Here is a 25,567-nt window from a genome sequence, read left to right on the forward strand (position 1 = left end):
TGGCCAATGATTTGAGTCTGTATTTAGGCAGCAGCCTCTCTGAGTTAGTGATTGATGTTTAACAGTCTGATGACCTTGAGATTGAAGCTGTTTTACAGTCTCTCGGTCCCAGCTTTGATGCACCTGTACTGACCTCATCTTCTGGATGGTAGAGGGGGGAACAGGCAGTGGCTCGGATGGTTGTTGTCCTTGATGATCCTTTTTTGCCTTTCTGTGACGTTGGGTGCTGTAGTTGTCCTGGAGGGCAGGTAGTTGTGCAGACTGCACCACCCTCTGGAGAGCCGTGCTGTTGAGGGCGGTGCAGTTGCTGTACCAGGCGGTGATACAGCCCGACAGGATGCTCTCAATTGTGCATTCGTAAAAGTTTGTCAGGGTTTTAGGTGACAAGCCAAATTTCAGCCTCCTGAGGTTGAAGAGGCGCTGTTGCGCCTTCTTCACAACACTGTCTGTGTGGGTGGACCATTTCAGTTTGTCCGTGATGTGAACTTGAAACTTTCCACCTTCTCCACTACTATCCCGTCATTGTGGATAGGGGGTGCTCCCTCTGCTGTTTCCTGAAGTCCACGATCATCTACTTGGTTTTGTTGACATTGAGTGAGAAGTTGTTTTCCTGACACCATACTCCGAGTGCCCTCACCTACTCCCTGTAGGCTGTCTCGTCGTTGTTGGTAATCAGGTGCACTACTGTTGTGTCGTCTGCAAACTTGATGATTGAGTTGGAGGCATGCATGGCCACACAGTCATGGGTGAACAGGGAGTACAGGAGGGGGCTGACCACACACCTGTGTGGGGCCCCTGTGTTGACGATCAGCAAAGTGGAGATGTTGTTTCTTACCTTCACCACATGGTGGCGGCCCGTCAGAAAGTCCAGGACCCAATTGCTTAGGACGGGGTTGTGACCCAGGGTACTATGGTGTTGAATGCTGAGTTGTAGTCAATGAATAGCATTCTTACATTCTTTGTCCAGATGGGATAGGGCAGTGTGCAGTTTGATGGCGATTGCGTCATCTGTGGACCTGTTGGGGTGGTATGAAAACGGAAGTGGGTCTAGGAAGGTAGGTAAGGTGGAGGTGATATGATTGTTGACTAGTCTCTCAAGCACTAGTCATTTTAGTTTGTTCCTGTACCCAATAAGGCAAATATAACTAATGGTGGCCATCTTGAAGAATGTGGGGACAGCAGACTGGGATAGGGAGCGATTGAATATGTCCGTAAACACACCAACTAGCTGGTCTGCGCATTCTCTGAGGGTGCGGCTAGGGATGCCATCTGGGCCAGCAGCCTTGCGAGGGTTAACATGTTTAAATGTCTTACTCACGTCTGCCACGGAGAAGGAGAGGGAGGGCCCGAAGACCTTGGTAGCGGGCCGCGTCAGTGGCACTGTATTATCCTCAAAGCGGGCAAAGAAGGTGTTTTTAGTTTGTCTGGAAGCAAGATGTCGAAGGTCTGTGACGTGGCTGTTTTTTTTATAGTCCGCAATTGCCTGTAGACACTGACACATACGTCTCATGTCTGAGCCGTTGAATTGCGACTCCACTTACTGACATTTTGCTTGTTTGAATTCCTTGAGGAGGAAGTAACTACACTGTTTATATTCGGCCATATTCTCAGTCATCTTTCTATGGTTTAATACGGTGGTTCACGCTTTCAGTTTTGCGCCAATGCCGTACTGTACTGTACTGTACTGTACTGTACTGTACTGTACTGTACTGTACTGTACTGTACTGTACTGTACATACATACATACATACATACATACATACATACATACATACATACATACATACATAAACTCAGCAAAAAAAATACATGTCCCTTTTTCAGGACCCTGTCTTTCAAAGATAATTCATAAAAATAAAACCCACCATCGCTGGACCAGAAATGGCAAAAAAGTGCTATTCACTGACGAGTCACGGTTTTGTCTCACCAGGCATGATGTCTGATTCACGTTTATCGTCGAAGGTTGAGCATTACACCGAGGCCTGTACTCTGGAGCGGGATCGATTTGGAGGTGGAGGGTCCGTCATGGTCTGGGGCGGTGTGCCACAGCATTGGACTGAGCTTGTTGTCATTGCAGGCAATCTCAACGCTGTGCGTTACAGAGAAGACATCCTCCTCCCTCATGTGGTACCCTTCCTGCAGGCTCATCCTGACGAGACCCTCCATCATGACAATGCCACCAGCCATACTGCTCGTTCTGTGCGTGATTTCCTGCAAGACAGGAATGTCAGTGTTCTGCCATAGCCAGCGAAGAGCCCGGAACTCAATCCCATTGAGCATGTCTGGGACCTATTGGATCGGAGGGTGAGGGCTAGGGCCATTCCCCTCAGAAATGTCAGGAAACTTGCAGGTGGAAGAGTGGGATAACATCTGACAGCAAGAACAGGCAAATCTTGTGCACCATTCTATGGATTAAATGTCATAGAAATGCCCAAAGTCATGGTCTTTTTTTGCCCTGGTTGTGAGTATACACACCTCTATCTCCTGAATATTTTGGTATTCAGATCCAAAAAGGTACTTTCTGACCACTTCTACCATGGGCAAACATGATTGTAAGGTTTTGTTCAAAATCAAAAGGGGTGCAGTCAGAAAGTGACTGAAATCATATCCCACTGGGCACAGACGTCATTTCAATATCTATTTTTGATTTACATTTAGTTGAGTTGTCAACTAATGTCAATTCTATGTGAAATCAACAAAATATCTTGCAAATGTAAATCAATTTTTCACATTGATTCAACGTCATTGCATAGATTTTTTGTTGTTATTGAAATGACATTGATTCAACAAGTTTTTGCCAAGTAGGATAGAACGATCCCACATGCAGCGCACACAGAGCACATCGACAATACACGAACAACCACACACAGCCCCCTTAGTATTCAACACCCACTAGTGCACCACCCCGCTAAAGCACCACTACTAACTTTCCAGTTAAAATCCCTGCTTCCACTCCACTTCAAGAACCACCTTTATTCATCAAAATAATCAGACACAGATGCACCAAATCATAGGCATAGTTCATGTATCTGTGATATTGTTCACCTCATCGGAATCTCAGATTCAATTTGCCGACAGTCTCTATAACAGTCTGTCACAAGAGATTAGGCTACTTAGCCGCTAGCTTCCCGCCAGCCATCCACCTCCAACCTTCAGGCTCTTTTAACCTGCCAGTTCTGTTTTTCTCGGCTGGGTTAATACTTTTGTGTAAAATCACCTGGGATGGACACCGAGAGATGCTCAGAATTGGACACTGTAAGACTACAAGATGGCTCTCCCATATTTGATGTGCCATTAAATCCCGTCACGTTCTGTGAAAGAAGTGCGGAACATACAAAACATCTAGCCAAAATATACGTTTTTCAAGATTCTTTTGTCGAGTGTTGAGTGCAACAGGTGGCTCATGTGGAAATGTCAACTAACTGAAAGCGAGCTGAGTACAGAGTAGCCCTGTTCATACGAACAAGGCTATCAAACTGGCACAGGCCACTAGCAGGGCATGCTGTAGCAAGCAAGGATGTGTGTGTGCACCCATATATGAAAGTCATTTGCCACACACACACACTCAGATCTCCATAGCGACAGGTGGAGTGCCCATTAGGACCCCAGGGGAAGCTCTTTGGTGAGACCGATCAGGGATTTTTCTGCTAGGTAAATCCGGGCGGGCCACCTGAGTGTTTTTTCGGGTCACCTATATCCAAACAGTGTAAAATATAGTGCATTTGGAAAGTATTCAGACCCTGTTACTTTTTTCACATTTTGTTACATTACAGCCTTATTCTAATATGGATTCAATTGAAAAAATCCTCATAAATGTACATTCAGTCACCGTGTAATGACAAAGCGAAAACAGGTTTTTATAATAGCAAATTTATTACAAATAAAAACAAACACCTTATTTACATAAGTATTCAGACTAGGGATGCACGATATATCGGTGAACATATCGGAATCGCCTGATATTAGCTAAAAATGCCAACATCGGTATCGGCCGATGTCTAGTTTAACGCCCCGATGTGCAAAACCGATGTCAAAACTGACATGCATACAGTGGTTCCAACTTTAAAGTTTGCAAGCTTGCACCATGGGACTTAGAGGTACCCAGCGTCACGGCGTCATTGCTCCAGACCACCACAAGGGGGAGTTAGAGCACTCATTATGCATTTGGGTCCCAAGTTTTTTTTTCACCAATCCTATCGAGTGGTTCCAATGACAAATTTTGACTCGACCCACCCTTGCCTTGTGGCTTTCTTCAACAAAGATGGCTGACAAAACATTACAGTGGAACCAGATGTAAGTTGTTATAACGTCATAATGATTCAAGCAAGAGAAAAGGAATATGTTAGTTAATGTAGAGACAAACGTTTGTGCATATTTTTTTGTCATTAAGTTAATTTACGAAAATCGCTATTTAGCAAGTTATATGACTAGCTAACATTAGCTAGCTAGCTAGTGTTAGAATGAATTTGTAATTCGTGTTTAATGTTTTAGGGATTTTTGAGAGAAACAGCAAACCAGGCTGTCGTCTTGTGAAACAGTGGATATAAAGAATCTAGCTAGCTAAATCATTTACTGCAAATTGAATGTACAATTGTGTAAGCTTGCCTTGCAATGCAGCTGAAGTAACATAGCTTGATAAGTATTTATTGTGCTTATTGTGTAGTGGAGGATAAAAATAACTGTATGCCTATGGATGTGTAGCTAGCTACATTATTCATACACATCTATGAACTTCAGCTATCATAGTTGTATCAACTTCATGTCTGAATGGCATTAATGAACCCTATGGATAGAGTAGAGTATAATAACTTTATTGTGCCAAGGATGTAAGTCCTATATACAGTACACATGTACTGTAGTTATTACCACGCATGAGATTCCCACATTGTAGTCTGTACATTGAATATGTTCACTGATCGTGTACTCTTCTTTGGCAAATAAATGTGCGGTTCAGGTATGAATCTCTGAGACATTATTCTTCAGTCTTAACAAACTCCATTATTTGAATGATGCTGTGTCTGCATGTATGTATTACAATTATACACTTCAACGGTGTTTACCACTCCTGCTCCTAAGACCTCAATGATTACACATTGTAACTATGCAATAGACTAGAAACATGATTGATTTGTAATTCATATTTACAGAAAAAAATAATTCAATGAGATACTTAATTTCAACCAGTGGAGAATGTGAAACGCTTTATTGAAAGAAGTTCATTATACAGGTGTTATAAATGCATTATAATTATGATAATTGTAATATTATAAATACAAGTTCAATCTGTACTTCAATGCACATATGGTGTTTATTAAACAAGGAAGAAAGACAAGGTGGGGAGAGAGGTGTAGAAGACAGAAAGTGAAAGAGGTAAGAACAGCGACAGACAGCATATGATCCATGAATTACAGTGCTACCCTAATATTCTCTCAGTTCATCACAATGCTGGTGTCTCCTGCCTCCAGCCTTGGGCCCCCAGTTGGCCCAAAGGTTATCTTAAGAGCAGGTGAGGTGGCGATGACGGGACTGGATTCCTCTCTCACCTCAAGACATAACTGCAGACGAGTGACATATGGATAGAGAGAGAGAGAGAGAGTGCATGATTAAGCCTTGTTTTTTTTATTCTAACACGGTCAGTCGTCTTAAATCAGGAGGTGAAATGCAAAACTGACCTTGGATCATTAACTCTGGGACTACTACATCTCTGTCTGTATTTCAATGTAAAGCATCTCTTTAATAATAATTCCTGTTGACCCGACCAAGTGACCTATGATCATGCTGTGCCCCCTGTGTCAGCCAGTTCAGATGCGGGAGGGTGTGGTGGATGAATCAGAATTAGTTGGGTAACATAGATAATTAAGATGTTTTATTTGCATAATATGGTATGTGAGATACTTGTCATTAGAATGTGTCCTTTTGGACTATAGTGTTGGCAGTTGCACTTTTCCCTCGGCTGGGGCTCAGTCACTTGGGGCCCAGAGAGGGGAGAGGTCAGGCTTGTCTTTCACATGTCCTTGGTGCTATGCAGAATATCAGAAAGGGAAGAGGACAGAATGGAACATTGTCTTCATATGTGAATGTGTCTTTACCTATTCTTAAACCATGTGAAGGGATGGCGTGATTAATGGGGATCCAACAGGTTATATATATATATATATATATATATATATATATATATATATATATATATATAAATATATATATATATATATATATATAAATATATATATATATATAAATATATATATAAATATATATATATATAAATATATTATATATATATATATATATATAATATTTTATACCTTTATTTAACTAGGCAAGTCAGTTAAGAACACATTCTTATATATATATATACCACAGTTGCTTTCTGAACAATTATTTTTGATTGAAAATAAAAGGTTTTGCTCTTGACAAAAAGACACGAATGTACCTCCATAGCATATAACAATTTGCCTGTGAATTAGAGGTAGACCGATTTGTGACTTTTCAACGCCGATACCGATTACTGCAGGACAAAAAAAGCTGATACTGATTAATCAGCCGATTTAATTTATTTTTATATATATATATATATATATATATATACACACACACACACACATTTTTTAATAATGACAATTGCAACAATACTGAATGAACAATGAACACTATTTTAACTTAATATAATACATAAATAAAATCTATTTAGTCTCAAATAACATGACTGATGAATGTTGAAAACAAAAACTGTAATTTCTATATGCAGGAAATCCTATTTTAATAATGGGCATGGTAAGAATTGACTACCAAAGTGCGAGTCATAATTCCCATGACACCTTCTAGCAAAATCTGAAAAGCGGTTCCTTCATTCATTTATTCCATAGGATATTTTTAGATTCACTTAAAATAAGGTCTGTGTTTCGTGTAGGCTTACACCACCTTGCCAATTTTATAACTGTGTAGATATCCATAGGACAAGGTAACTCTGATCAATATTGGCTAAATATAAGCGAAGATAATTTTTTGTAGAGTGGATTTATGAAAATATGTTGACAAATGTTACCCTATCCTAGTGAGATTTACACGGGTATCAAAATGCCAAGGCGGTTTAAACCTGCACGAAACACAGACCTTATTTGAAGTAGATCAAGACATTCTCTATGGAAGACATGAGCGGTAAAATAACAAAGGAATCCCTTTCATGTTCAGCCGCAGGTTATTACAGGAATTATAACGCGTCGACTATTTCTCTCTAAACCATATACATTTGACAATTACGAGTCTACCACCCCTCAGTCAGACTGCTCTATCAAATATAAAATCATAGACTTAACTATAATAAACACACAGAAATACGAGCCTTAGGTCAAATCCGGAAACTATCATGTCGAAAACAGGTGGCCTCCATGAGTCTAAATATTCCTGTTACATTGCACAACCTTCAATGTTATGTCATAATTACGTAACATTCTGGCAAATTAGTTCGCAAAGAGCCAGGCGACCCAAACTGTTGCATATACCCTGACTCTGCGTGCAATGAACGCAAGATGTGACACAATTTCACCTGGTTAATATCGCCTGCTAACCTGGATTTCTTTTAGCTAAAAATGCAGGTTTAAAAATGTATACTTGGGTATTGATTTTAAGAAAGGCATTGATGTTTATGGTTAAGGACACATTGGAGCAACGACAGTCGTTGATTGTTTGTTTTTTATAAGATAAGTTTAATGCTAGTTAGCAACTTACCTTGGCTTACTGCATTCGCGTAACAGGCAGGCTCCTCGTGGAGTGCAATGTAAACCAGGTGGTTAGAGCGTTGGACTAGTTAACTAAGGTTGCAAGATTGGATCCCCCGAGCTGACAAGGTAAAAATCTGTCGTTCTGCCTCGTTCCTAGGCCGTCATTGTGTTCTTAACTGACTTGCCTAGTTAAATAAAATAAAAATATTATTATTATTATTATTATTTATTTTTTAATTGGCGCCCCAAAATACAGATTTCCGATTGTTATGAAAACTTGAAATCGGTCCTAATTAATCGGCCAACCTCTACTGTGAATAACCACACCTTCATACAAATGTGCTACTGTATGCAGAATTCTTGACTCACAACCGAAGATGCTGCCATATCCTGCCAGCACGCCCACAAGCGAACCACTTAGGAGCAGAATGATGATGCGTGGAAGAGGGAAAGGAATGAGATGAACAGCAATTTGTTGCAAGTTGGGGAGGAGGGCTAATAGCTGAACAATAGACTATTCAACGTTTACATTAGAATAGTCTAGTAGCCGAGATAGGAGGAGGGGGAGGGGGTTCACACCTATCACAGACCAGATTTGCCCTAACGATCAAGGGTTAGCTTGCTACTCGTGTAATAAAGTTATGACTTTTCAAATACGTTACGTTACCTTACACATTATGTTGGCTGACAATTTGTTAGCTACACTGTCCTTACGAACCACATAGCATATCATTACAGCAGTACGTACCGGTATGTTAGCTAGCTACCTAACATTAGTAGTTATACATCAAACTATAGGCTAACTAACTACCCAACGTTTATTGACTTGATTATTCTCGTCATTCTTAGCTTAGCTAAATGGAATAGTTGTTGTGCTTTCTCAATGGACATTCGGGTGCTATTGTAAATTCGCTCTGGCTATCTATACGCTGGACAATAGAATGAGTCAAAATTCACCCAAGGCTGAAAATGGCTTAAGAATGTTGGTTAAACTGGAACACTGTGATGCTAAAAATTCCATAAAAAATGTATCCCTTCTTATTTTACCACTACAATCTGTTCGTCGGACGAAACTAGAAAAAAACAACTTGTGTAGAAAGTGAACATCCGCACCTCGATGGTGTCAACTGTGCTTATGTCTGCATAATGAAAATGTCGTGAAAAAATAAAAACTACTGACTATTTCTGGTCTAGCGATCGATGACAAACAAGCTCGCTAGAATTATATAATTACAAAGAGGAGAATCTCCTGATTAAAAATGGTGCCTGTGTAACAGTTTTGCTTCCATCCCTCTCCTCACCCCATACCTAGGCTTGAACAAGGGATCTTCTGCACACATAGACGATAGCCACCCTCGAAGCATCGTTACCCATCGCTCCACAAAAGCCGAGCAAGGAACAACTACTTCAAGGTCTCAGACGGCGTGACGTCACCGATTGAAACGCTATTAGCGTCCACCCCGCTAACTTGCTAGCCAGCCATTTCACACCAGTTACACCCGACCTGAAAAAATTCTAAATATACACATTGCAAGATATTTGGCGAAATAGACAGACATGTCTATATTTCCCCCATAGAAAACAATGGGAAGACCGCAGAGTTCCAATATTATTTTTGTTGTTTACAGTTTAACTATAAAACAACGTGAGCAGGTCTCATTGCCAACAATAGCGAAGCAGGCATTGTGACGTGGAACAATAAGCTGGGAATAGAACGTTCGGAAGGCGAGTTGGTGCCACGGTGCTCAATAGAATTAATAGGTGCCGGCAGGTTGAAAAATGCACTAAAATAAGGCCTGGTTTTTTCGCGATTACTTCAAAATTATGGCAAGCAGTTGGGAAATATGGTCATATTATGAAATGGCTCTATGGAGGATGCAATACACTAGTTTTTCTCAGAAAAGAAAGTTGTTAAAAATTGTGTCCAGCCTAATATCTACACGATTTCAGAGCGCTCTCGTCTGAGTGTACCAGAGCGCAGAATAATTTAATATGGCCATGTCAGTAAACATCGGGAAAAAAAGCAAAATTAAATTGTTTCCAGCAGCACATTTACAGTCACCAGCGCTCTGGTTAACATGGAAACTGCCTTACCAGCTCTGCTATGGCGAGTAAAATGGTCAGAGTGGTCTCATTTGTGTCAGGAAGTAGCTAGCCAACGTTAGCTTGGGTGCTTGACTGCCGTTGTAAGGCCAGAACGCTCAAATCAACCCTACTCTTTGGCCCGAACATCCAGTGTGCACTCCGAGAGCGAAACGGTCTGAATTTACAAACTGCCAATTTTTCTCTGAATGGAAACACCATAATCAATTTAATAAGCCAAATTTCTTAAAATCAATCCCATAAACTATGTTATTACAAAAAAGGTTATAAATTCTCTGGCAATGCCAATACGGAATACTATCAAATTCTTCTCAAATATGTCCTCGTGGTCAAACTCGTGGTCAAACTAGCAGTAACTTGCAGTAACAGAAGAAATGGCTGAGAATTAAATGACATGACACAGAATGCTGCAGCAGCACGCTGCACACAGGGTGTGCCGCAGTGTGACGCAACTTTTAAAGGAGGAACCACTGTACATATACAACATAGGTACATGACATAATGAGCTATACATGCAACACAGCATTCCTAAACTAGCCCACAATGTATGCTGTGTGGATCAAGCAGTCATTTGGAACAGTAGCAAAATTTCAGCAAGACAACTCAAAGGCGAACTCCATTAACACCAAGATAATGGAAATCATTGCCCTTGACAATCAACTGTTCTCTGTCATGTGTGATGTTTGCTTTCGCTGACTGGTCGGGCACCGGTACACATGTTGCCCGGCAGGAGATACACAGTAATAGCATCACTGCTATTAGCTCACAACATACATACTATGGAACACTCTTTGGGTCTTTGTGTTTCAAAAAAGATACAGTAGTGCTGTCAAAGCTGTACAAAAAAGTCTGCAAACAAGCAAACACCACGAACGATGTGCTGACAATACTGCGTTGGTAATGAAGCATCATTTGTTCGACCGCAACTTCTGGGGTAGCTAGCTAGCTTTAGCTTGGTACCTAGCTAGCACCAATACAACCAGCCTGGAAACAATGACCAGTAGAAACTGCAATCATTTTCATTATCCTTAACAATGATTTAGGAATCCTTGTGAGTAAGTATTAGCTAGGTTGCCACTTGTTGTTCGCCTATTGAAAGTGAACTTCAGATCATGAAAATAAATAGCTTGTCAGCAACTTAGCTTTGGGCAACAGGGTTAACGGTATAAGCAGCCAGCTAGCTTCATCTGGCTAGTGAGGCTCAACCGCACCGGGTTATGTGTTGTGAAGCTAGCCACAATATGGATTAGGCACAATAGTGGAATATGCGGTTTGCCTTCAAAATACTAGTATACCATTAACAGTAATGCAAATTAAAACAAATAGTAGAACTGTGCCATACTTTTATTTTGAAGGCTAACCGCAAAGTCCATTATTGTGGCTAATCCTTATTGTGGCTAGCTTCACATAGATGGGCCCGACTACCATTAATCAAATAAGAACTGTCTTATAAATTAGGGCTATTTTAGATGACACCTAGCTATATAGTTAGCTAGATAACTATAGCTACCTAACTATAGCTACTGAAACAGATGTCGTATTATTTCACACGTCAAATAGTGTTATTTGACGTATCTTTTTTGACATGCAAAGACTCAAACAGCGTTCCATAGAAATCCTGGTTGAGAATGAAATGACTGAACAAATAAACAACGAAACAGCATAGCAAGTAGGTGAAAGAAAGAGGTTTTGATTATGTTTTACTGGTAATGGGAACATACGTAAATGCCACCAAAATAACTTTTTGGTCTGTGTGTGTGTGTGTGTGTAACCTTTATTTAACTAGGCAAGTCACTTAAAACCTGTTGTGACTAGGGGGCAGTATTTTCATTTTTGGGAAAAAAACGTTCCCGTAGTAAATGGGATATTTTGTCAGGACAAGATGCTAGAATATGCAAATAATTGACAGCTTAGGATAGAAAACACTCTAACGTTTCCAAAACTGTAAAGGTATTGTCTGTGAGTATAACAGAACTGATGTTGCAGGCGAAAGCCTGAGAAAAATCCAATCCGGAAGTGCTCCATATTTTGATAGGGCTGAGTTCCAATGAGTCCCTATTGAGCAGTGAATGGGCTATCAACCAGATTACTCTTTCTCCGTATTCCCGAAGGTGTCTACAGCATTGTGACGTAGTTTTACGCATTTATGTTGAAGAATACCCGTAAGCGGCTACATTGCACAGGTGGTCACCTGATGCTGCCAGAGAGATTCTCGCATAAAATACAGAGGTAGCCATTACTCCCACTGAAAAACTAATTGTCCCGATGGATATATTATCGAATAGATATTTGAAAAACACCTTGAGGATTGATTATAAACAACGTTTGCCATGTTTCTGTCGATTTTGATTATGGAGCTAATTTGGAGCTAATTTCGTTTTCGTGACTGCAATTTCCAGGCGATTTCTCAGCCAAACGTGAAGAACAAACGGAGCTATTTCGCCTACAAAAATAATATTTTTGGAAAAAAGGAACATTTGCTATCTAACTGGGAGTCTCGTGTGTGAAAACATCCGAAGCTCATCAAAGGTAAACGATTTAATTTGATTGCTTTTCTGATTTCCGTGACCAAGTTACCTGCTGCTAGCTGGACAAAATGCTATGCTAGGCTATCGATAAACTTATACAAATGCTTGTCTAGCTTTGGCTGTAAAGCATATTTTGATGACAGGGTGATTAACAAAAGGCTAAGCTGTGTCTCAATATATTTCATTTGTGATTTTCATGGGTAGGAATATTTTCTAGGGATATTTATGTCCTTGCGTTATGCTAATTGGTGTCAGGCGATGATTACGCTAGGAGTCACTAGAGGTTAAGAACAAATTCTTATTTACAATGACGGCCAGGACGATGCTGGGCCAATTGTGCCCCGCACTATGGGACTCCCAATCACTGCCAGATGTGATACAGGCTGGATTCGAACCAGGGACTGTAGTGACACCTCTTGCACTGAGATGCAGTGCCTTAGACCACTGCGTCCATGTGTGTGTATTAACTATTTAACTGTACTAGAATGTTTAAAAAGGTTGCTAAAACTGTAAATACCGGTTATCGTATCAGGTTTTTTTTGACAAGGAAAACGACGGATATCGATATTGTCCAAAAATGTAATATCAGTGCATCAATAATTCAGACCCTTTGCCTCGAGACCCAAAATTGAGCTCCGGTGCATCCCGTTTACACTGATCATCCTTGATCTGTTTCTATAACTTGATTGGAGTCCACGTGGTAAATTCAATTGATTGGACATGATTTTGAAAGGTACACACATGTCTGTATAAGGTCCCACAGTGGACAGTGCGTGTCTGAGCAAAAACCATGAAATGAGGTTGAAGGAATTGCCCGTAGAGCTCCGATACAGGATTGTGTCGAGGTCAAGATCTGGGGAAGGGTACCAACAAATTTCTGCAACATTGAAGGTCACCAAGAACACACTGGCCTCCATCATTCTTAAATGGAAGAAGTTTGGAGCCACAAAGACTCTTCCTAGAGCTGGCCGCCCGGCCAAACTGAGCAATCAGGGGAGAATGGCCTTGGTCAGGGAGGTGACCAAGAACCCGATGGTCACTCTGACAGCACTCCAGAGATCCTCTGTGGAACCTTCCAGAAGGACAACCATCTCTGCAGCACTCCACCAATAAGGCCTTTATGGGAGAGTGGCCAGACAGAAGCCACTCAGTAAAAGGCACATGAGTCTATGACTAGTGTGGCTGGAGTCTTTGACAATTTCTAGGGCCTTCCTCTGACACCGCCTGGTATAGAGGTCCTGGATGGCAGGAAGCTTGGCCCGTACTGGGCCGTTTGCACTACCCTCTGTAAGTGCCTTGCAGTCGGAAGCCGAGTAGTTGCCATACCAGGCAGTGATGCAACCAGTCAGGATGCTCTCAATGGTGCAGCTGTAGACCCTTTTGAGGATCTGAGGACCCATGCCAAGTCTCCTGATGGGGTATAGGTTTTGTCGTGCCCTCTTCACGACTGTCTTGGTGTGCTTGGACCATGTTAGTTTGTTGGTGATGGGGACACCAAGGAACTTGAAGCTCTCAACCTGCTCCACTTCAGCCCTGTCGATGAGAATGGGGACATGCTCGGTCCTCTATTTCCTGTAGACCACAATCATCATGTTGAAGGAGAGGTTGTTGTCCTGGTACCACACTGCCAGGGCTCTGACCTCCTCCCTATAGGCTGTCTCGTTGTTGTCGTTGATCAGGCCTACCACTGTTGTGTCATCTGCAAACTTAATGATGGAGTCGTGCCTAGCCGTGCAGTCATAAGTGAACAGAGAGTACAGGAGCAATTCTACCATGAAGGCCTGATTCACACAGTTTCTCTGAACAGTTGATGTTGACATGTGTCTTACTTGAACTCTGTGCTGCAATTTCTAAGGCTGGTACCTCTAATGAACTTATCCTTTGCAGCAGAGGTAACTCTGGGTCTTCCTTTCCTGTGGCGACCCTCATGAGAGCCAGTTTCATCATAGCGCTTGATGGTTTTTGCGACTCTACTTGTAGAAGCTTTAAAAGTTATTGACATTTTCCGGATTGACTGACCTTCATGTCTTAAAGTAACGATGGACTGTTATTTCTCTGTGTTTATTTGAGCTGTTCTTGTCATAATATAGACTTGGTTTTTACCAAATAGGGCTGTATTCTGTATACCACCATTACCTTGTCACAACACAACTGATTGGCTCAACCGCATTAAGAAGGAAAATATTTCCACAAATGAACTATTAACAAGGCACACCTGTTAATTTAAATGCATTCCAGGTGACTACCTCATGAAGCTGGTTCAGAGAATGCCAAGAGTGTGCAAAGCTGTCATCAAGGCAAAGGGTGGCTACTTTGAAGAATCTCAAACATGAAATATATTTTTATTTAACACTTTTTTGGTTAATACATGATTCCATATGTGTTATTTCATAGTTTTTATGTCGTCACTGTTACGTACCCCTCTACACTGTTGTAACGTATGGCGTAACTCCAACCCGTCCTCCTTATCCTCCTTTAGGTCCCAGCCAGGCTTCAGCATCACCGCAGTCACACTGGAGACGGCGGGCTGGACCAGCTTACCCGAGGAACTGTTAGGAGAATCAGGCACATAATATGTTTTCAGCATGTTAACATGACACACACGGGAAGAACGCCTCCGATCTGGGGTCTTTATCACATAATTGGTGTCACTGAGTTTCTTTTCCACAACATATGGCCCAGAAAAACGTGTCGACAGAGATGAGCCAGGGATTGGCAACAAGACTAAAACTTGATCCCCTGGTGTAAAAGAATGGCCAACAGCCTTTTTGTCATAATGTAATTTCATGCGTTTTTGAGATGAGGAGAGAGACTTTTGGGCTAACGAACATGCGGCGTGCAGTCTCTCCCGCATCTTACTGACATAATCCAACACATTTTTAGAGGCGCTATTGGATGTAGGAGATAAGATTTGCTCCTTCAAAACTTTTAGCGGGCCCCGTGGGGTGTGTCCAAATACAAGGTCAGCAGGGCTGAACCCTAAGGACTTTTGTATGGTTTCCCTAATAGCAAATAGGAGAAAGGGCACCCCCTCATCCCAATCGGTACTGGTATCCATGCAATACTTGCGTAGCATCACCTTTAGCGTCTGATGACAGTGTTCGTGGGCCCCTTGACTCTCTGGATGATACGGACTGGAGACCTGATGGGAAATACACAGTGTCTTTAACACATTTGAGAACAGTTTAGACATAAAGTTGTTTCCCTGATCAGTTTGGATTACTTTAGGGAGTCCAAATGTAGAGAAGAACTTCACTAGTGCCTTCACCACAGTCTTAGCCGTTATAGTCCAGAGAGGGATAGCCTCTGCGTATCGAGTAGCACTGCACATTATTGTTAGTAAGAACTGGTTACCTGACCTGGTTTTGGCAACGGACCTACACAATCGATTATCACTCTTTCAAAGGAAGAGGAAGGAATCGGGAATCGGGCAGAGCGGCGCTCGAGGCAGCCTCACCTTTAGCCTAGCGGTCCCATCTGAACGACCCGAAGCAGAAGATAAAGGGTCACACCGGGGCCATGTCAAGGGGGTACGAGCAACCCCTTCCTCCGCCCTGTCCTCCGACTTGGCATCGTTCAACAAGAAAATTAGTTTCTTCACTAAACCCTCCCTGACTAGCACCAAAAGGATTCTCAAGGATGGAGAGTTCATAATGGTCAGCTATAGCTAAAAAGTCTACTTTACGCAACCTTACCAACCAATCAACAGATGGCGCTTCAATGAACTTGGAGATGAGGCAGCCATCTTGTACAATGCAGCCTACTAAACAAGTCATCCAAACTCACAACCTACCATCACACCTCAATCACTAGCAACAGAGAGCTCAGAGCAGCAGGGTCCGGTGGGTTTAATGATTATCCCGGATGAGCCCCCATTATGTTACGTACGCCTCTAGAAGAGGGAACGCAACACCCTGCTACAACTCAACTCCCCGTTGAGCGAAAGAGGCATGGGACTGTAAGTGCGAGTAAGGATGACAAAGGCAGAGAATTTACAGTTTACAGGGAATTTATTCCATCACTTTTGTATTATTATTTTTTTGTACATTTTCAGGATGTAAAAATGCTTTCAGTGTCAACTTAAGTGACTTAAAACATATTTAACTTGGGTAGAAAAGATAATGGACCTTTTTATTATATCATCGGAGTATTGACAATCACAAATAAAAGCTAGACAGTCATGGAGAATAGAAAATTCCCAAGACAATGTATTTAGCAGTATAGATTTTGTTATTATGTTTGATTAAGAGAACACTGCATTAGCCATAGAGAAATGCATAGAATTGCAGTAAAGTAGCTTCATAAACGGCAACATTTTCTCTCAGCTCTATGGCAGAATACAGTGAGCTCCAAAAGTATTGGGACACTGACACATTTTTTATTGTTTTGTCTCTGTACTCCAGCACTTTGAATTTGAAGTGATACAATGACTAAGGTTAAAGTGCAGACTGTCAGATTTAATTTGAGGGTATTTTTATCCATATTTTTATCCCAAAGTATTGGGACAAATGCACTTATGTGTATTAAAAAGTTAAGTATTTAACCTCATACAGTGGGGCAAAAAACTATTTAGTCAGCCACCAATTGTGCAAGTTCTCCCACTTAAAAAGATGAGACAGGCCTGTAATTTTCATCATAGGTACACTTCAACTATGACTTCAACTATGACTATGAGAAAATAAATCCAGAAAATCACATTGTAGGATTTTTAATGAATTTATTTGCAAATTATGGTGGAAAATAAGTATTTGGTCAATAACAAAAGCATGCATCCACTCATTCCTGAACTGCTTTTCAGCTGATTCAGAGCACCAGCTAGTGAGTCTGTAATCTTAGAAATAAATACGGAGAAGGTCTACTTGACTTTTATTTGACACCTTGATCTGCTAGCAAGACTGATAAACACACACACCCACACACTTACACACATCTCTGTATGGCACATTCTAACTTACCCCCTAACAGCTGTGATGAAGGTCCTCGTTCACATATTGGTGTGGAATTGTGGATGTGTACAACTTGTAGACTCACTTGCTAAATTCACGTGGAAAAAGACAAGATCCTTCTCCTTGTTTGAAAAGGAGCAGTTTGTATTGCAGTTGGCTGTAAACATGTTGTTGCTGTAGGTTGATTAACAGGTGGAGGTGTGACAGGCAGCTGGATGAGATTCACGGCATGTAGGCCTGCTATGTCTGACACTGACCCTCATAAGCTAAACCAAACAGGGAGACAGACGGGGGAGATTTCTCCTTTTCTCTAGCCATATTGATTTATTTATGGTACTTATTATCTTTAGTAAACACACACAGACACACACGTGAACACACATGGTGCTTTCAAAATGCACACACGCACACAGCCTGAGCTGTTCTTATAGACCTACAAGCATATCTTACTCTTATCCACCGTGGATATTGATTGACATATTTATAAAGTTGAATAATGTAAATGTTTATGTATTTAGTTGCTATTTCCATGGGTGGGATGATGCATGAGACACATAATGATTCAACAGAATGAATGTGTGCGCCCCCTATCCTGGATACAAGCCAGTAAGGAAACACCACCAGCATACACTGACACTCCACCAACGCGTGAATACTGATCAGAACTATTTCTTATGAGGTAATGTATCCTGATAATGTAATGAGTAAATAATGAATTACTGATGAATAAGTATCTGATTTGAGTGTGTGTGTGTGTGTTCTCTAATTCCACAATATGTCCAAAGTGTGGATGGTGGGTTTATGTCATCCCAGCTACAGGTTTTTAGATAATGTAGTCTCACAGTAGACAGCCATGACAGTTGTCTGGTGTCATTTACCATGAAAACCACCAATCACTTCCTCCCTCTTTTCTTTCCTCGTTACTTCCCTCCCTCTTTAGAGCTAGGGGTGATGGTCTATGTGATGTTTGTCTATTAGTCTGCCTAGTACATCTGTTGTGTCTATGAAAGGCCAACATGATAGCCTGTCCACCTCTAAAAGCCCATTTGAACAAATCACACTCTCTCTGTGAGGTGCGTGCTGTGTGCAGAATCTCACTGATGAGAACGCTCACAGAGAAGACAGCGAGAGAGGAGGAAGAAGGAGAATGAGTGAGAGGGAAGGCTGAGGAGAGATAAGCAGAGATATCCTTTTAGCTTGTCACACAGACCGCTCTCTTATGCTCTCCCTCCTTTTAAAAAATAAATTGTTGACTAGTTTATTTATACGTATTGATGGTTTCTAGACCTGTGTGTATGTGTATTGTAAAAGGAGAATGTGGACGTACAAGTCAAGGGTAAAAACATTACACAATGTCATTGTGTGAGAGGTTATTTTGATAAGCACCCTTTGTTAATTTTTCTCTTCCCCTTCTCTCACCCTTCATTCTAGCTGTCTGGGGAACCTACACCAATATGGGGTACAGTATGCTTTAATGTCTATTTCCTTTCTTCATAAAAAAAAATACATGACTGCCATGAAATTACCACACCATCGTCCCCTCTTTCATTAGGAGGAAGGATGTTTGATATATGCAGACGGACGGACAGACGGACGGACGGACGGACAGAGGGAGTAAGCGTGGGTACCTGACTGCGGGCTTCTTATGGCGAGCCGTTGACTCTGGGCTGAAGTGATTAGAGTTTCCCTTCGCGCCTCGCTGTGTGGATCAGATACACAGTTAAGCAAGAGCAAATATCTCCAACCTCAGCTAGGAGGGGGCAAGTTATTAAACACACCATCTGGACACTTTCTACCAGACTGACTGATCATTCCTGTCTCTGTCTCTCTCTCTCTCTCTCTCTCTCCTTATCTGCTCTCTCGTGCTCTCTCTCTCTCTCTCTCTCTCTGACTCTATCCATCCATCCAGTTGAAGTCGGAAGTTTACATGCACTTAGGTTTTTCAACCACTCCACAAATGTCTTGTTAACAAACAATAGTTTTGGTAAGTCAGTTAGGACATCTACTTTGTGCATGACACAGGTAATTTTCACTGTATCGCAATTCCAGTGGGTCAGAAGTTTACATACACTAAGTTGACTGTGCCTTTAAACAGCTTGGAAAATTCCAGAAAATGATCTCATGGCTTTAGAAGCTTCTGATAGGCTAATTGACGTCAATTGGAGGTGTACCTGTGGATGTATTTCAAGGCCTACCTTCAAACTCAGTGCCTCTTTGCTTGACATCATGGGAAAATCAAAAGAAATCCGCCAAGACCTCAGAAAAAAACATTGTAGACCTCCACAAGTCTGGTTCATCCTTGGGAGCAATATCCAAACGCCTGAGTGTACCACATTCATCTGTACAAACAATAGTACGCAAGTATAAACACCATGGCACCATGCAGCCGTCATACCGCTCAGGAAGGAGATGCGTTCTGTCTCCTAGAGATGAACGTACTTTGGTCGAAAAGTGCAAATCAATCCCAGAACAACAGCAAATGACCTTGTGAAGATGCTGGAGGAAACAGGTACAAAAGTATCTATATGCACAGTAAAACGTGTCCTATATCGACATAACCTGAAAGGCCGCTCAGCAAGGAAGAAGCCACTGCTCCAAAACCGCCATAATAGCCAGACTATGGTTTGCAACTGCACATGGGGACAAAGATCATACTTTTTTTTTGTCCTCTGGTCTAATGAAACAAAAATAGAACTGTATGGCCATAATGATCATTGTTATGTTTGGAGGAAAAAGGGGGAGGCTTGCAAGCCGAAGAACACCATCCTAACCGTGAAGCACGGGGGTGGCAGCATCATGTTGTGGGGGTGCCTTGCTGCAGGAGGGACTTGTGCACTTCACAAAATAGATGGCATCATGAGGGAAGAAAATTGTGTGGATTTGTTGAAGCAACACCTCAAGACATCAGTCAGGAAGTTAAAGCTTGGTCTGGGTCTTCCAAATGGACAATGACACCAAGCATACATAGTTGTTGCAAAATGGCTTAAGGACAACAAAATCAAGGTATTGGAGTGGCCATCACAAAGCCCTGGCCTCAATCCCATAGACAATTTGTGGGCAGAACTGAAAAAGCATGTGCGAGCAAGGAGGCCTACGTACCTGACTCAGTTACACCAGCTCTGTCAGGAGGAATGGGCCAAAATGCACCCAACTTCTAGTGGGAAGCTTGTGGAAGGCTACCTGAAATGTTTGACCCAAGTTAAACAATTTAAAGGCAATGCTACCAAATACTAATTGAGTGTATGTAAACTTCTGACCCACTGGGAATGTTATGAAAGAAGTAAAATCTTAAATAAATCATTCTCTACTATTATTGTGACATTTCACATTCTTAAAATAAAGTGGAAATAAAGTGGTGATCCTAACTGACCTAAGACATGGAGTTTTTACTGGGATTACATTTCAAGAATTGTGAAGAACGAGTTTAAATGTATTTGGCTGAGGTGTATGTAAACTTCCGACTGTCGTTTCCAGCTGCAATAGTTATTCCAACTGTGTTTATACGGTGCCTTGCTAAAGTATTCGGCCCCCTTGAACTTTGCGACCTTTTGCCACATTTCAGGCTTCAAACATAAAGATATAAAACTGTATTTTTTTGTGAAGAATCAACAACAAGTGGGACACAATCATGAAGTGGAACGACATTTATGGGATAGTTCAAACTTTTTTAACAAATCAAAAACTGAAAAATTGGGCGTGCAAAATTATTCAGCCCCCTTAAGTTAATACTTTGTAGCGCCACCTTTTGCTGCGATTACAGCTGTAAGTCGCTTGGGGTATGTCTCTATCAGTTTTGCACATCGAGAGACTGAAATGTTTTCCCATTCCTCCTTGCGAAGCAGCTCGAGCTCAGTGAGGTTGGATGGAGAGCATTTGTGAACAGCAGTTTTCAGTTCTTTCCACAGATTCTCGATTGGATTCAGGTCTGGACTTTGACTTGGCCATTCTAACACCTGGATATGTTTATTTTTGAACCATTCCACTGTAGATTTTGCTTTATGTTTTGGATCATTGTCTTGTTGGAAGACAAATCTCCGTCCCAGTCTCAGGTCTTTTGCAGACTCCATCAGGTTTTCTTCCAGAATGGTCCTGTATTTGGCTCCATCCATCTTCCCATCAATTTGAACCATCTTCCCTGTCCCTGCTGAAGAAAAGCAGGCCCAAACCATGATGCTGCAACCACCATGTTTGACAGTGGGGATGGTGTGGTCAGGGTGATGAGCTGTGTTGCTTTTACGCCAAACATAACGTTTTGCATTGTTGCCAAAAAGTTCAATTTTGGTTTCATCTGACCAGAGCACCTTCTTCCACATGTTTGGTGTGTCTCCCAGGTGGCTTGTGGCAAACTTTAAACGACACTTTTTATGGATATCTTTAAGAAATGGCTTTCTTCTTGCCACTCTTCCATAAAGGCCAGATTTGTGCAATATACGACTGATTGTTGTCCTATGGACAGAGTCTCCCACCTCAGCTGTAGATCTCTGCAGTTCATCCAGAGTGATCATGGGCCTCTTGGCTGCATCTCTGATCAGTGTTCTCCTTGTATGAGCTGAAAGTTTAGAGGGACGGCCAGGTCTTGGTAGATTTGCAGTGGTCTGATACTCCTTCCATTTCAATATTATCGCTTGCACAGTGCTCCTTGGGATGTTTAAAGCTTGGGAAATCTTTTGTATCCAAATCCGGCTTTAAACTTCTTCACAACAGTATCTCGGACCTGTCTGGTGTGTTCCTTGTTCTTCATGATGCTCTCTGCTTTTTTAACAGACCTCTGAGACTATCACAGTGCAGGTGCATTTATACGGAGACTTGATTACACACAGGTGGATTGTATTTATCATCATTAGTCATTTAGGTCAACATTGGATCATTCAGAGATCCTCACTGAACTTCTGGAGAGAGTTTGCTGCACTGAAAGTAAAGGGGCTGAATAATTCTGCACGCCCAATTTTTCAGTTTTTGATTTGTTAAAAAAGTTTGAAATATCCAATAAATGTCGTTCCACTTCATGATTGTGTCCCACTTGTTGTTGATTCTTCACAAAAAAATACAGTTTTATATCTTTCTGTTTGAAGCCTGAAATGTGGCAAAAGGTCGCAAAGTTCAAGGGGGCCGAATACTTTCGCAAGGCACTGTATATATCCCTAGATCCATACAGGAACATGGAGAGATGAAGATGGGGAAAGGATTGACGTGGTGAGTGAGTTTTCTCCTCATGCAAAGAATCAATATAAATAATAAAATGTCCCCTGCACAAAATCCTACATCCAACACACACACACACACACACACACACACACACACACACACACACACACACACACACACACACACACACACACACACACACACACACACACACACACACACACACACGCACACACAGAGCATAGACACTGATGCGGCCCTATGTGTGAAAGCTCAATGTAACTAAGGCTTCAATAAGGGAAGCGGTGCATTTGAATTAGAACGCCCAGTTAGTGGCCAGGCACCCGGGGTATTCAAACGTCTTATCACTTCTCTCGTTGGCTTCATTCCTCTTTATTCTTCATTATCGATCTCCTTATTGTCATATTTATCATGAAAACCAAACAAGCGCTGACAGGGAGCTGATGGGAGTAAATGATGCAGATAAAGTCAGACTGACAGGCACAATGGGATGGTGATGACATAGTGCAGGGATGGATGAGTAGAGACTGGAGGGCCGCACTATGCTTTTGTTCCAGCGCTAGGCAAACCTGATTCTACTGGTCCTGTGTACTGGACATTGTCAACCAGGGATGTGTTTAGCATTATGGACTGTCTAAGGTATTACTACATGATAGTGAATATGGAATAGCTATCACTGTGCTGAGCTAGGAAGGAAGTAAACACAGGAGCTGTTAGCGCAGGTGCTGGGAGATTAACTGCATGTGTGTGTGTGTCTGTTTGCATGTGTTTGTTTGCGTGTGTCTGTTTCCGTGTGTCTGTTTGCGTGTGTTTGTTTGCGTGTGTTTGTTTCCGTGTGTTTGTTTGCGTGTGTTTGTTTCCGTGTGTTTGTTTGCGTGTGTTTGTTTCCGTGTGTTTGTTTGCGTGTGTCTGTTTCCGTGTGTTTGTTTGCGTGTGTCTGTTTCTGTGTGTTTGTTTGCGTGTGTCTGTTTCCGTGTGTTTGTTTGCGTGTGTCTGTTTCCGTGTGTTTGTTTGCGTGTGTCTGTTTCCGTGTGTTTGTTTGCGTGTGTTTGTTTGTCTGTGTGTGTTTGTGATAAAGCAAGAATACCTTTTGCTCCAGATCCCGGATCTGGTATATGAGGGGAGCAACCACCTTTGAGAGGCGATGCCAGTCACATTAAAAAGTCAGCCTTATAAACACAAATCGTTACCGGTCTATTACGGATTCAAAATGGCGTCTTTGTCAGTTTCTCCATTAGAATAGGGCTGTTTCGTATCTGGCTGAACTTAGAATTCAAAGTGCCGACTCCCCTCTGAAGAATAATTTGTGTGTGCGGTGCCGGCGCGCTCATTAGTCAGGATTAGGCGGCCGCCTATGGTGGCAGGATAACAAGGGTGGCATTTTCTGAGCTAAGCTAACTGAGATGCACCTCTAACAACACAAAACCTCACATAATACTGCCCGAAAACAATGACAATTTCTCTCAACCAGTGGCATATGGGCTTTTTAGGTGAGCGCTTATGCCCCTCTGTTTTAAGCAGTGCCCACTTTGTCAAAAGCAGTGCCCACTACTGTATGACAGAGAGGAGGATGACAACAAGCGTGCGCATGCACACACACACAGAATTTAGTGCCTTGGACAGCCATATCCTATTAGACTTACATTGATTGGGCTAAATAGTTTTTGGTATCTTAACTGCCACTGTATTAGACTAATGTCTCTGCCGTCGTTGGAAAGACCAATGTGCAGCGTGGTGAGAGTACATTACTTACAACAAACGAAAAAACAACCATGAAGCTTACAGGGCATTAGTGCCACAAACAAAGTTAACTACCCACAGTCACAGGTGGGAAAAAGGGCTACCTAAGTATGGTTCCCAATCAGAGACAACGATAGACAGCTGTCTCTGATTGAGAACCATACCCGGCCAAAACAAAGAAATACAAAATATAGAAAATAGAACATAGAATGCCCACCCCACATCACACCCTGACCTAACCAAATAGAGAAATAAAACAGCACACTAAGGGCGTGACAACTAAGCATAGGTGATTTTTTGAACTTGCGGTAACCCTCCATGGTTCTAAATCAAGTTGTTTAGTAGTCCGACAATGTCAGAAACATTAACTTTCTTGAGCGTGCTGTAGTAGGTCTTGTAACTGTTTGTTTGTTGACTTCGCCGGACTCCAGTTTTGTGATGAAACAAAGGTGTGGTTGAATTTATTCTGCCTCTGTCTTCATATTTATTGTCTCTGCCTTTGCGTATATATCATGGTGGCAAGGGATATGAACTAACAGGTTATAGCAAACAACGCAATTATCACAACACATTGTAACGGTTTTCTTCTAGCACTGCTAGCACTGCTAGCACTGCTAGGACCAAAATGCAGCGTGGTTGTTATTCATTGTACTTTAATAAAGAAACTGTACACGAATAAACTAACAAAACAACAAACGTGGAAAACCTAAAACAGTCCTATCTGGTGCAAAACACAGAGACAGGAACAATCACCCACAAAACCCAACACAAAACAGGCTACCTAAATATGGTTCCCAATCAGAGACAATGACTAACACCTGCCTCTGATTGAGAACCATATCAGGCCAAACATAGAAATAGACAAACCAGACACACAACATAGAATGCCCACCCAGCTCACGTCCTGACCAACACTAAAACAAGGAAAACACATACGAACGATGGTCAGAACGTGACAGTACCCCCCCCCCAAGGTGCGGACTCCGAACGCACAACCTAAACCTATAGGGGAGGGTCTGGGTGGGCATCTGTCCGTGGTGGCGGCTCTGGCGCTGGACGTGGACCCCACTCCATAATTGTCTTAGTCCACCTCCTTAGCGTCCCTTGAGTGGCGACCCTCGCCGCTAACCTTGGCCTAGGAAACCTAACAACGGGCCCCACTGGACTGAGGGGCAGCTCGGGACTGAGGGGGAGCTCGGGACTGAGAGGAAGCTCGGGACTGAGGGGAAGCTCGGGACTGAGGGGAAGCTCGGGACTGAGGGGAAGCTCGGGACTGAGAGGAAGCTCGGGACTGAGAGGAAGCTCGGGACTGAGGGGAACCTCGGGACTGAGGGGAAGCTCGGGACTGAGAGGAAGCTCGGGA

General features: G+C 42.1%; 1 protein-coding gene across 1 annotated transcript in view; it reads left to right on the forward strand.

Annotated features, from left to right (window-relative positions):
- Nucleotides 1-25,567, forward strand: part of LOC109871183 (UDP-glucuronic acid decarboxylase 1-like) — a 120,221-nt gene that overhangs the window by 30,835 nt on the left and 63,819 nt on the right. Inside the window, exon 2 of the mRNA XM_031806033.1 lies at nt 14,832-14,903. Within this exon, the coding sequence (XP_031661893.1) occupies nt 14,832-14,903 (72 nt within the window). The remainder of the gene's footprint in view (nt 1-14,831; nt 14,904-25,567) is intronic.

Source organism: Oncorhynchus kisutch, linkage group LG26 (assembly GCF_002021735.2).
Source record: "Oncorhynchus kisutch isolate 150728-3 linkage group LG26, Okis_V2, whole genome shotgun sequence".
NCBI lineage: Eukaryota > Metazoa > Chordata > Actinopteri > Salmoniformes > Salmonidae > Oncorhynchus > Oncorhynchus kisutch.